At 48.1% G+C, this 14,239-nt stretch overlaps 1 protein-coding gene across 1 annotated transcript in view; it reads right to left on the bottom strand.

Annotated features, from left to right (window-relative positions):
• Positions 1-13,750, bottom strand: part of LOC143283940 (uncharacterized) — an 87,620-nt gene extending 73,870 nt beyond the window's left edge. Inside the window, exon 1 of the mRNA XM_076590397.1 lies at positions 10,351-13,750. Coding sequence (XP_076446512.1) covers positions 10,351-12,405 — 2,055 coding nt within the window. The 5' untranslated portion in view covers positions 12,406-13,750. The remainder of the gene's footprint in view (positions 1-10,350) is intronic.
• Between the last annotated feature and the right edge of the window lie 489 nt (positions 13,751-14,239).

The following is a 14,239-nucleotide window of genomic DNA, read 5'->3' as shown; positions in this document are numbered from 1 at the left end:
CTGACAGACAGACAGAGACCGACAGACATGCAGGCAGACAGGCAGACAGGCAGACAGACAGGCAGGCAGGCAGGCAGACAAGCAGACAGACAGACAGTCAGGCAGACAGACAGGAAATCAATCAGACAAACAGAGACAGACCGACTGGCAGACAGACAGACAGACAGACAGGCAGACAGGCAGACAGTCAGGCAGACAGACAGGCAGACAGGCAGACAGTCAGGCAGACAGACAGGCAGCAGGCAGACAGGCACGCAGGCAGACAGGCAGACAGCAGACAGACAGGAAATCAATCAGACAGAGACTGGCAGACAGACAGACAGGTAAGCAGACAGAGATAGGCAGACAGACAGACAGGCAGGCAGACAGAGATTGGCAGGCAGACAGACAGACAGGCAGGCAGACAGACAGGCAGGCAGACAGACAGACAGAGATTGGCAGGCTAGCAGACAGAGAGACAGACAGACAGACATGCAGGCAAACAGACAGACAGGCAGGCAGACAGACAGACAGAGATTGGCAGGCTAACAGACAGAGAGACAGACAGACAGGCTGGCAGGCAGACAGGCAGACAGACAGACAGGCAGACAGACAGGCAGACGGACAGAGAGGGAGTTGGTGGGTGGGAGAGATGTGATTCATTGACCTAATTTCTTCCACGCGTGCGTGTAAATAAGTCAGTATCCGATTAAAGATGCTTAGCCGCCTTGGCAATGTGGAAACGATATCATAATGAGCGATCACAGCGGATTACATTATCAGCGCATATATTACTTAGATTATTGTGGACCTGTTTTCGTTAATGGATGACTAATCTCTGTTCATGTTGACACACTAAGAAGATAAAGTGCCTGGGACAGAGTGAGAGACAGACAGACAGACAGAGAGAAAGAGAGAGACAGGCAGACAGACAGACAGACAGAGAGAAAGAGTGAGAGAGAGAGAGAGAGACAGAGACAGAGAGAGAGAAGCTGACAGACACAGAGAGACAGACAGAAAGAGAGAAAGAGACAGACAGAGAAAGAGAGAGAGACAGAGACAGACAAACAGAAAGAGAGAGAGAGTGTGTGTGTGTGTGTTTTATATCTTCAGTTTAACGTCTATTCACTATAAGTGTGTGTGTGTGTGTGTGTGTGTGTGTGTGTGTGTGTGTGTGTGTGTGACAGACAGACAGACAAACAGAGTGAGTGTGTGTGTGTGTGTGTGTGTGTGCGCGCGCGTGTGTGTGCGTGCGCGCGCGCGTGTGGTGTGTGTGTGTGTGTGTGTGTGTGTGTGTGTGTGTGTGTGTGTGTGTGTGTGTCTGTGAATGAGAGAAGTATCACCACCAACGCTCCACGCATACCACGGATAATATGAGAGAATTACCACCCCCCCAACCTCACCCCCACCCATCCCACCCTCACCCCCACACATCCCCCTCCTCCTCCTCCCACTCCTCCCACTCAAAACACACACGTTCGAGGACGCCTGACTGATCAAAGACCTCCCAAGTGAACCTCCGGGCCAACTAGTCCCTCTACCCCCCCCGTCCCCCCACCCCCCCGCACCCCCGACCCCCCCACCCACGTGCCCCCCCCCCCTTCCCACCTCCCACACCGCCCCCTCTCCCACTTGAAAGGCAAGGCAAGGCCCTCTAACAGCCTGCAGTCATCAACTTTGGTGATTTGACAGACAGACCCCATCACACAGCCCCAATCATCGTCATCATCATCATCATCTAATCGTCACCCCCCCCCCCCCTCCCCCCCAACCACCCCACGCTGTCCCATCCCACCTGGTGCTTTTTTTTAGTCATGTCAACAGCTTCATTGTTCAATTTTCTTCCATTAAAAAAAAAGTATTTAGCTTGGTCAGCTGCTGTGATGTCTTCATGCATTTGTCGTCCTGTTATTATTACATTACTAGTAGTAGTAGTAGTAGTAGTAGTAGCATCATCATCATCATCATCATTATCAATGTGCGTGTGTCTGTGTCTGTCTGTGGAAGTCTGGGTGTCTGTGTGTGTATGTGAGTCTGTCTGTCTGATTTTGCAATTTTGTTATTGTGTGTTGTGTGTGTTACTGACAGCGAGTTTTTTTTTTTTTTTTTTAATTAAGCATACACGTAGCCGAAGTCCAATTTTACAACAACAAACAAAAAACCAAAGCAAAGCAAAGGCAAAAAACAAAAACAAAACAAAAACAAAAATGATTGTCAAGATGTAAACAGATTGGGATATCTTCATGAAGTCTTGTCAACTTTCTGGGATCATTCCAGAAGAGAAGAATGAAAATAAATAAATAAATAAATAAATAAACAAATAAACGAATAAATCAATAAATCTCACACAAGTCCCACAAGAACGATTATGCGTTTCATTTCTAACCCACCACCCCCCCCCCCACCCCCCGTGCCCCTTTCAAGCCCTACCCCACCCCCACCTCCCACCCCCCATCAACCCCCGACCCCCACCCTCACCATCTGTCAATTCACCCACCTGCTATCTACTCATTAATTTTCCTTTTCCCCTCCCAAAAACATCCACTCTACTCCGCGAAGCATGCATCACAATACCCCACCCACATTCACAGTGACGAGGTAAATGGGGAGAAAAAAAAAAAAAAACTTGGAGAGGTGGGGGTGGGGGGGTTGGGGGGGGTTATGACGCAGTTTGGACAGTGACGCAACTGTAACTCTCATCTGTGTGGAGTAGAGGGCGAATGAGAGAGTGAGAGAGAGAGAGAGAGAGAGAGAGTGTGTGTGTGTGTGTGTGTGTGTGTGTGTGTGTGTGTCTGTCTGTCTGTCTGTCTGTGTGTGGTCGAGGGTCGGATTAGAGGGGAAAAGGGGGAGAGAGAGAGAGAATTAGAATAAGTGTGCGTGTGTGTGTGTATGTATGTATGTGCGTGCGCGTGTGTGCGCGCGCGCGCGTGTGTGTGTGTGTGTGAACGCGTGCACGCGCAATGAGAAAGAGAAGAGATAGGAAGCTAGACGATTTTCACATGGGGTGCCAGAAAAAAAAAACCAAAAAAAACGGGGGAGGGTCCGGGTTTGAAGAGGTGAGAAAGGGAGGCGAAGGAAGGCAAAGAATGCAAAAGAAAAAGAAAAGAATCGACAGCGGAGGCGTAGTCGGGTGTGTGTGTGGATCCAATCACAGGCAGTCTCACAGTCTGTCTGCCTACGTTCATCACGTGCCCAGTGTTGTTTGCAGTTGTCGCTGTCTCTCCTTTCCAGCCACATTCACCACGACCACGCAGTGTCTTCACATCGATGTACACGGTTTTGGGGGGTTGTTTATTTGTGTGTTTTCTTCAGTGTAACGTCTGTTCACTACAAGTGTTTGTTTTTCGACGGAAAGGAGTAAAGTAGTGGATAAAGGAAAGGGAATGCATGTGAATATTAGTGTAAAAAAAAAAGTGTTCATGTTATGTATCAGAGGAAAAGTATATTATAAGAAAAAGTCTAAAGAGATTGTGGTGTGTATTGAATGAGGTGTCATGGGAAGGAGAATATTTATATGCATATCAACAAGTATTAACCTACAACGATGTTTGTGTGTGTGTGTGTGTGTGTTTCTTCTTTTTCTCTTCAATGTGTTACAACTGTTACACTGTCTGGGGTTTGTTTGTTTTGTGTGTGTGTGTGTGTGTGTGTGTGTGTGTGTGCGCGCGCGCGCGCTCTAGTGTGTGTATTATATTGGTGAATGTGCACGTGCACCTCACTCACACTCAAACCCTCTCTCCACCGTTGTGAGCGGGCATCCTCACCTGTTTCTTCAGTTCCGTCACACAGTGAAATGTCAGCCTTCAATGACTGGCCAACTAAAGTCTCCACTACCAACAGTCAAAGGGTTTTAAAATATTAATAATAAATAAATAAATAAATAAAGCCTTCAATGACTGACCAACTTATGTCTCCACTACCAACAGTCAAAGGGTTTTAAAAAAATAATAATAAGTACATAAATACATAAATAAATAAATAAAGCCTTCAATGACTGACCAACTTATGTCTCCACTACCAACAGTCAAAGGGTTTTAAAAAAATAATAATAAGTACATAAATACATAAATAAATAAATAAAGCCTTCAATGACTGATCAACTTATGTCTCCACTACCAACAGTCAAAGGGTTTAAAAAAAATAATAATAAATACATAAATAAATACATAAAGCCTTCAATGACTGACCAACTTATGTCTCCACTACCAACAGTCAAAGGGTTAAAAAAAAAAATTAAAAAATAAAAAAATAAATAACATAAAAAAATAACCCTTTATCGCACAGATTGAACTGAAGGCCAGTGATACCCCCGCCTTCTATCCCCCCCCCCCCCCCCCTTCCCCCCCCCCCCCCCCCCCCCCCACCCGTACACCAAACCCTTGCTCCAATAATATTTTCATTGGCTTGCTTCAGTTCAGAGATGTCCATCACAGGCGATGAGTGCATTGACGTCTCCGTGTCCCCCAGGGCATGGGAAATCCCCCACACAAATCAAGCTCTCCCTCTCTCTCTCTCTCTCTCTCCCCTCCCTCTCCCTCCCTCTCTCTCTCTCTCTCTCTCTCTCTCTCTCTCTCTCTCATACAGAAATACACATCAGGGAAGGGGGCGAGGGATGGGGTGGAGAGTGGGTAATACAGCAGTTCATTTATAAACATTGAACAAGGGGGCGAGGGATGGGGTGGAGAGTGGGTAATACAGCAGTTCATTTATAAACATTGAACAAAGTATGTATGCCGATGGCCAAAGCACATTAAAACCATCTGAATCTGAATATATATCTCTCTCTCTCTTTCTCTCTCTCTCTCCACCCTCCACTCCCCTACCTCCCTCAACCCCACCGCCACCACCCCCACCCACCCCCGCCCCCGCCCCCGCCTGAACACAAAGTTCAGGTGACCCTGGAGAACAACAGAGGCGGGGCATAGCCAGTCAAACGGCCCACACCTGAAACACGCAGCCAGCATGGGGAAATCCAAACATTTTCTTTTCTAGATCATTCAGACCGAGCAGCCGACTTTCCCCACAAACAAACCAGGCCACGCAGCGAGAATTCCCCTGGGGGAACGATACGTACGTGGTGCGTGCCACGGCTGAGCCACAGTTTTGACGTCATTTGATGTCGTCATTCCGCGACCTCTTCTGCGGCCTTCGCAAATAAAACTTGAACTGTGACGTATTGTTCATGACTCATAACTTAATTTCATGCATTTCCCTTTTACTTCCACCCACTCCTTTTTCTACGTAAATATCATTCCATGGTTGTACGAAGAAAACTTTTTTTTTTTTTTAATTCAGCTGCCTGATCTGTTCTGAGTGAATGCGTATTCACGACATTGTTGAAAAGCCCGTCTGGCAATAAAAACTGAGCAATGGCTAAAGGTATTTCAGAAATGAAAATTGTTATTATCATTACACTGCGCATCAAAATTTCAAAGAATTAACAATATTTAGAACGGTCTGGGTTAAAACTTCGAACAAGGCAAAGCAAGAAGTTTATTTCATGCACAGACACCAGAGTCTATGATTTCCGTGTACCTACTCGGAGCACTGAAATATTACACATAATATATATATATACTTGCACACATCTTCTTAAACAAGAACGTTCTGTTTAAAACTGATGCCTGCATGTGTCTGTATACTGCTATTTAGGGACTTCGTTTGTGGGCTGCAACTCCCACGTTCTCTCGTACGTACACGAGTGGGCTTTTAATTATGTGTATGACCGTTTTTACCCCGCCATGTAAGCAGCCATACTCCGTTTTCGGGTGGGGGGTGCATGCTGGGTATGTTCTTGTTTCCATAACCCACCGAACGCTGGCATGGATTACAGGATCTTTAACGTGCGTATTTGATCTTCTGCTTGCGGTATACACAAACAGGGGGTTCAGGCGCTAAGCAGATCTGCACATCATTTTATGTTGACCTGGGAGATCGGAAAAATCTCCACCTTGTACCCACCAGGCGCCGTTACTGGGAATCGAACCCGGGACAGGAAAACCGCCTACCCTGCAGGTGCCTGTTCCAAAAGCAGAGACCCTCACATTGAAAAACCAACGCTCTAACCACTCGGCCTTTTTGCGCCCATCGTATTCCGAGGATGGCTTTTGCATCTTTTGAATTCCTTCCTTCCACAACCAGTGCTGTCATCTGCAGTAACTCCATCACATTAAAATTTTCCCTGGGATACTTTTAAATTCCGTGTTTCTGCGTGCAGGGTCAGTAGGACTGTCTTGTCTGTCTGTCTTTTTTTTTTCTTTTCTTTTTTTTTTCTTTTTTTTTTCTACCCAAGTCATGTTTCTTCTGTCTGTGTCACTCTCTCCGTTGATTTCTATTTCTATCACGTGTTCTTTCTCCTTCAGTTTCATTCCAAAAGGTCGCTTCATTCTAAAGTAGTGTTTGTTTTGTTGTTGTTGTTGTTGTTTTTATAGTTTTTTCGTGTGTGTGTGTGTGTGTGTCTGCGTGGCTCTGTGTGTGTGTGTGTGTGTGTGTGTGTGTGTGTGTGTCTGTGTCTCTGTGTGTGTGTGTGTGTGTGTGTGTGTGTGTGTGTGTGTGTGTGTCTGTCTTGTCTGCGCGGCTCTGTGTGTGTGTGTGTGTATGTGTGTCTGTGTCTGTGTGTCTGTGTGTGCGTGCGTGTGTCTGTGTGTCTGTGTCTGTGTGTTTGTGTGTCTGTGTCTCTGTGTGTGTATGTTTTTCTTATCTTCTTATTCTTTTTTTTTTTCTTCTTCTTTTTTTTTCTTTTTTTTTTCTCACGGTGGGAAGACATCCGTTACATACCTACTCATATCAGGACATGACAGTGTACAACATTGTCTTGTTGTCTCGTCAATCCATAACTGTTGTATTTGTGACATGCTCGAAATAGGATAAAATAATTATGCTGTTTAATCAAAACCAGTTGAATGCAGAGGTCAACTTCCTGTTGCATCGCATTACTACGATGCTTCAAAAGAGGAAGCCGATAACTGGCGGTCTCTCTCTCTCTCTCTCTCTCTCTCTCTCTCTCTCTCTCCTTTCGAGGTCAATTTCCTGTTGCTTTACATGACTATGATGCTTCAAAAGAGGAAGCTGATACCTCTCTCTCTCTCTCTCTCTCTCTCTCTCTCTCTCTCTCTTCTTTCGAGGTCAACTTCCTGTTGCTTTACATGACTATGATGCTTCAAAAAAGGAAGCTGATACCTGACTCTCTCTCTCTCTCTCCCTCTCTCTCTCTCTTCTTTCGAGGTCAACTTCCTGTTGCTATGACTATGATGCTTCAAAAAAGGAAGCTAATACCTGGCTCTCTCTCTCTCTCTCTCTCTCTCTCTCTCTCTCTCTCTCTCTCTGTCTGTGTGTGTGTCTGTCTGTCTGTCTGTCTTTTCTTTCGAGGTCAACTTCCTGTTGCTTTCCATGACTATGATACTTCAAAAGAGGAAGCTGATACCTGGCTTGAGGACCTTTCAGAAAATTTGTGGCGAAACCGTTTTCCTTGTTGCATATTTCTGATTGGATTGAGACTTCTCTGTGTCTGCCCGCATGTGTGTGTGTGCGTGCGTGAGTGTGTGTGTGTGTGTGTGTGTGTGTGTGTGTGTGTGTGTGTGTGTGTGTGTGTGTGTGTGTGTGTGTGTGTGTGTGTGTGTGTGTCTGTCTGTCTGTCTGTCTGTGTCTGTGTGCGTGTGAAGGGGAGGTTTTTTTGTTGGTGGTTTTTTTGTTGGCGTTTTTGTGTGTGTGTGTGTGTGTGTGTGTGTGTGTGTGTGTGTGTGTGTGTGTGTGGACGCGAGCGAGAATACATATAATTATGTATGTATGTATACTAACTTGTTTATGTGTGTGTGTGTACGTGTGTGTGTGCTGTGTGTGTTGTGTGTTGTGTGTGTTCATGAATATGTGTGGGCGCACGCATGTATGTATGTGTCTACTTGTGTTTGTTTTTTGTTTTTTTATATTCCACGAAATAAACACTGTCCGAGGTCTGTATGTGAACCCGGAATGGACAAATGAATTGCGTTCATTCGGTTATCTTTTTTTTTGTCTTTCTTTCTTTCTTTTTTTTTTTTTTCTTTTTTTTTTTTTTTTTTTTTTTTAACCACACATTTATAAAGATTTTACATGGGTATAATTATCCGCAATGAAACGAAAAAAGAAACTTTCTGAATAAACGATACACATATAGACAAAACAAGGTAGGAGGAAGGACTGGGGTGGGGTGAGGGCGAAGGAACAAAACCGAAAACTATTTGACAGCACAGAAACGTGACATTTCTTAGTGAGTTCAACACAAAGACACACATCCTGTCAACCATGTCATAACGCTTCCGTGGCCGAGCACGAAGCGAAAGACAACGACAGAAGAAAGATCGACAGTGGACGAAAATTGCTTTACTCATAATCAATCGAAATGAATATAAAAACTTTATATATTTCCGTGATTTCACGGATGTAGGAAAATCTTGGTAATCAGTTTTGTTTTAGAACGTGGTGCGAAACCGCTGAAATATACAGGTATGTTAAAACTTTTGTTTGTCTCTGAATAAGAAAACGTTCCTCCCCAGAAGCAGAGAACATCAGTGTACCAAAAGGAAGAGATCGACCGTGTCTCTCTCTCTCAGTAATTTCTCTTCAGAGAAAAGTAAAGTAATCTGTATTCGGCAATATCCACATTTCTTCCAGTTCCGTTCCAAAAACGGAAAAATCGTAAATTTGTTTAAATAACATTGTGATATGTACTAGTAGGACATTTCTTCCCCTGTCAAGAGACGTAAAGAAGGCTAGTCAAAGAGTGGAGGGGAAGAAATGTAGAGTATATATTACGATGTTGTTAACAAATTTACAAGTTTTTCCGTCTTATAAACGGCAAAGTACAGGGGAAGAAATGTGGATATTGCCCTGTATTCTGTGTAATGCAGCCCGAAACGCATGCTGATGCATGCACAGAGACATGTGATACTTTTTGCAAAAGTTTTCTCATGTGATTATATAACCATTAAGAAACTTCACAGTTCTCTTAAAGGGAAAATGATACCCTTGACAATCGTCAGTACGAGCAGTTTCACTTTCAGTTCTGCAGCCAGCACGTGGTATGCAGATTGCAGGAAACAGATTCAGAGACACCTGACATGCATGAATCTTCTTCAGGTTGGTTACGAAGAGAAAGGGAAGAAGAAAGGAAAAAAAAAGGTACACAAATGCACAAAAAAAAAACCCAAAAAAAACATGCAGAGACAAAGACTGACTGACAAAGACAGACATGAAGAAGACAAAGGTAAACGGTGAGACGAACAAACAGACGAACGGACGGACAAACACACTGTCACACTCGCACGGACAAGAAAGAACAAGACAGACATGGATGAGAGGCAAACAGTCAGACAGAGTCACTTAGAAATACACGACAGAGCACGCTGACAACAACACCGACACATGAACAACCACACACACACACACACACACACACACACACACACACCGTTTCAGCTCCTTTAATGAAGCATCACTGTGTTCGGAAAAATACATATACGCAACCCCACAGCTGCTTGAAAATGTTTGATCAGCAGCATACCACCCAACGCGCTCGTCGGGCCTTGAGTTCATGCAGATATATTTGTGGGTTTCTTCAACAGAATTTTGCTAGAGGACAATATTTTTGTTGTCATGGGTTCTTTTTCTGAGCGCCAAGTGTGTGTTCCACACTGGACCTCGGTTTTATTTGTATTTGTATTTCTTTTTATCACAACAGATTTCTCTGTGTGAAATTCGGGCTGCTCTCCTCAGGGAGAGCGCGTCGCTACACTACAGCGCCACCTTTTTTTTTTTTTTTTTTTCTTTCTTCTTTTTTTTTCCCGCATGCAGTTTTATTTGTTTTTCCTATCGAGTGGATTTTTCTACAGAATTTTGCCAGGAACAACCCTTTTGTTGCCGTGGGTTCTTTTACGTGCGCTACGTGCATGCTGCACACGGGACCTCGGTTTATCGTCTCATCCGAATGACTAGCGTCCAGACAACCACTCAAGGTCTAGTGGAGGGGGAGAAAATATCGACAGCTGAGCCATGATTCGAACCAGCGCGCTCAGATTCTCTCGCTTCCTATGCGGACGCGTTACCTTTAGGCCGTCACTCCACTATTGTCTCGTATATTTATTATCTCATCCGAATGATTAATCGCTCAGTTCTATTTCCCAGTTAAACTTAGAAGAAAGGGCGAGGCCAAGGTTTGAACCCAGACCCTCCTGGACACTGAAATGGCAGATAGGGGTCCGAACCTTCATGCCACCTTCCTCCTGATCAGACACATATGGATGAGAGACAAACAGCACCCCCCCCCCCTCCCGCCCCGCACCCCCACCACACATCCTCCGTGCGCGCGCATACACACACACACACACACACACTGACCTCCGGGCTCCACATGGCCTGCTGCGGAGAAGAGGAGGAGGAGGAGGCGGAAGAGTTCTTGGCCTTGCTCCGCCATCGTCGCGGCAGGAGGCGCTGGGTGGAGGAGGTGGAGGAGGAGGAGGTGTGGGTGGAGGATGGGGTGGAGGCCGTCTTGGCCCTGGAGGTCACTGGGGAAGAAGCAGAATCAGAAGTGGTTGCAGCAGCATGCACAGGATGGCTCAGGAAACCAAAGTCGTCCCCGTCCTCGTCGTCACTATAACAACGACCCTGCGTGTGGTGAGACACGGTGACGTTGCTGTCATTAGCGTCACGTCTGATGTCAGAGAGCGACTTACTGCGGTGCCTGAAACGCGGGGGGTGCGAGTGTGAGTGTGAGGAGGAACGTTTGGTTTTGACGCTACGGCTGCTGGCCCCTCGGCTGAGGAGACCGTGCCTGCCTTTGTTCGTGTTCGGGGAGGAGGAGGGGGTGTTTGTGGGGAGGGGGTGGTCGGAGGCTCTAACGTTAAACGGTTCGCCGATCGTCAGCAGGTCCCCCGCACCACCCCCGCCGCTGCTGTCGAGGATGTTGTCCTGGCTGGCGTTCAATCCTCCATAACCGGACGTCAGACTACTACGCCGACTGCCGCTGGAGGAGCTTGGAATCAGACTGCCACTCGCGTTCATCTTGATGGCGGTGTTGGTGTTGTTGATGCTGTTGCTGTTGTTGTTGCCGTTCTTCAGGATGGACTTGGTCGGTTTGAGCCCCGGCGCCATAATCTCCGCCACAGTCTGCAGTGTCTGGCTGCTCTTCCTCCTGGCCGGGGGACCTCCTCTGGAGGCACGTTCCAGGGCCCCCGCCCCCTTCTGGAAAGTCCTCTCCGCGGACACCGCTCTGCCCATGACGGCTCTGTCGGCCAGAACCGCCGTTCCGCTCCACTGCAAGGATCCCGTGGACCCGCTGCCGTTCAGGGCGGCCACGCTGCCGCCGCCGCTGCTGTAGCCGCTGCTGTCGTAGCCGTAGTCGGTATCGTCGCTGTTGTAGCGTCTGTAGATGCTGAAATCGGAAAAAGAGGCGGAGGTGTGGAGAGGGGTGGTAATGTCGGAGTACTTCCGATACAGGGTGTCCTTCCTGCTCTCCCCTGTCGTGCCGGGGTAGATGATGTTGTTGTGGTGGTGGTGATGGTGGTGGTGGTGGTAAGCGGCTGTGTCCGCCCTGCTGGTGTCCCTTGTGGGCTGGGAGTACTTCCGGTGCATGTCTTTACGGCTCTCCCGGGCGCTCGGCAGGGCGCCGCAGTAAGCGTCGTTCTCCAGACTCTCCTGCTCCGTCTCCAGCAGATCCCCGTCAGAGCACACGCGGGGAATGCCGCCGGGATCGTGCCGGGACGCGGATCCCAGCGGCGGCTTCCCGTTGAAGTAGTAGGACCGTTCCTCCCGCTGGTGGTACCGGGGTTCGGCGGACATGGTTCTCCGCAACGTGCGACACTTGGGCGCCGCAGCATGGTAGACTGGAACCGCCGGCACGCGACCGGGGGCTGGTCTTCGGTGGTGGGTCCAGTCGCTTTGGTGGGTCCAGTCGCTTTGGTGGGTCCAGTCGCTCTCGTGAATGTTGTCCTGGCTTTGCGAGTGTCTGGCGCCGGTGTCGCCTCCGCCGCCGTTCACGTGGGAAAAGCCGTTGTAAGTGGTGGTGGTGGTGGCGATCTTGTTGTTGTTGCCGTTGTTGCTGCTGGTACTGCCGGGCATGATGGTGTGACGCAGCAGGGAAGACACGCTGACCGAGTTAGGGCTCCACACGTCCAGGTTCGTCAATGACGAATACACCGGTGACGTCACCGGTGACCTCATCGATGTCGACGTTCCGATCAAGGTCCCACTGTTTCTCCTGTTCTTTGGGTAGGACTGGGCGGCGTGTCCCTTGGCGGAGAAGGCGGGGACATCCGTTGAAAAGACAGGCCGCTGGAAGTAACTGTCCGGGTGTCTCCCTGCAGAGCCGGAAGGGGAGGAAGGGGTAGGGGGGGTGTAGGCGGAGGGGTGGGGGGACCTGGAAGATTGCATCGCTACGGCGGCCACTAGCACCATGCCGCTGCCGAACAACACGCCAGCTGTAGGTGCAAAGCCACGAGTATCAAAGACAACACCTCCTTCCTTTGCCCCGAGCTCGCTGACACAGGTACTTCGTATTCTCTTATTCTTCAGCAAGCAGAAGAGTCACCATGAAAGTCAGTGTCCCTCCGCCTGACGCCTGAAGAGCTTAAGACGAGACAAAACAGCATGACCTGTATGCATGCCAAAAGACCAGTATGGTACGGCTGCTCTCTGAATCGCTTGGTTTTAGAAAAGACAAACCACACTTCAGTGATAATGTCACAGTACGACGATCCGACACCTTGGGCGTTAAATGATATAAAGTCAAACCCAGCACACTATTTACACCAGAGAAAAGAAACCAGTACCGTCCACAAAGAACTGAATGTCCACTAACCACCACCCGGTGCCAACAACTAATGTCCACACATTCATCAGTAAGAAATGTCTGCAAAGTCCCTGAATGGCGGATCCAGATGAACTTTCCTCATTGTTCCTGCTTCAATTGAGCCTGTGCAACAGGGAAGGACAGTTTCACTTCACGTCAAGAAAGACATGAACACCATTCTGGATTCGATGTTTACACCGTTACTTGGTCACCAAGTCTCTGGTACATCGGCTCTGCGATGTAGGACAAGTTAAATCCAATACTGCATAACAACCCGGCACTGAAGATTCGAACCTCAGACTGTGTAGCTGGAGGAAATCGGTGCACTGGAGTCTCACTTGCCAGATCTGCTCTAGCCCGGACGGCTGCCGCTGGGATGTCCAAAGGGTACTTCAGAAAACAGCGAACTAAGATCTCTGGGGATGACACTTCTCTGACCAAAGAACGGATGACCGAACTACCACTGATGAAATCAACATGCAAAACGTGTGCCTCCACTTATGCACACACACACATCAACAGACAGGAAATAAAATTCCAGTGCGGTCTCTCTCAGAGCCTCGCTGACACGGAAGTGTTTCAAATAAAAAGATAACAAAAACAACGACAACAACAACAAAAGCTATGAGTCCAACAAGGCGATTACTCCACAGAAAAAGAACAATCACTACCAATTGCTGAAAAACACAGCTGTCTGTCGCAGAGGCACCACGACCAGTAGCAAAACAAGTGGTGGAAGAGTGAGTACGCTGCTCACTGAGTAGAGCACGCACGTGACTGTCCACCTGTTCACGCTCGGCAATCCTGTCCACACCACAGGCACGTCGAATAGGTAGGGCCTGCACTCTAGTCCTTCTCACCAACCACAAACAGGTGGCAAAAAAAAAGCCCGGTCAGTCAAGGAAGGCGCCGCGGAACGGATGTGGCGTGAATGTTGGTTTGCACTGCACGCAACTCTGCGCTTTTGCCTCTCACCTGCCTGACTTTTTCCTCCTCCGTCGTCATGAAGAGGAGAGGACAAGAGGAGTGGGGGTGGGGGGGTGTGGGGGTAGGGGTGGGGTGGTGTGGAGTGTGGAACGTGACAGTGGGCGTGGCTTGGAAAGTGTTTTCACACAGCGCTGTGTGTGTGTGTGTGTGTGTCGCGCTAGAGGGCTTTCGTTTTTGGTGACTGACAAGGAGACCGGTATTTGCAGCAGTAGTAGTGGTGGTAAGTGTCGTGCTGTGAGCAGCGGGGACCCGCTCTCTCCAACGTTTAGTCAGTTGTTGTTCACTTCACCGCTCTTCCTCGGACTGTTAGTGCGCCCAGTGTTTGGAGGAAGGATCACCTCCCCCCTCCACACACACACACACACACACATACCACAGCGGTAATAATTGTCGGGGCTGGAGGAAAAGTTAATTCGGCCATTGTGGTCACTCACCTGTGGCTCCTATGGGACT

The sequence above is a fragment of the Babylonia areolata genome, chromosome 7, assembly GCF_041734735.1.
Source record: "Babylonia areolata isolate BAREFJ2019XMU chromosome 7, ASM4173473v1, whole genome shotgun sequence".
NCBI lineage: Eukaryota > Metazoa > Mollusca > Gastropoda > Neogastropoda > Buccinidae > Babylonia > Babylonia areolata.
The sequence above is the reverse complement of the archived record's forward strand: the minus strand, read 5'-3'. Positions and strand labels throughout refer to the sequence as shown.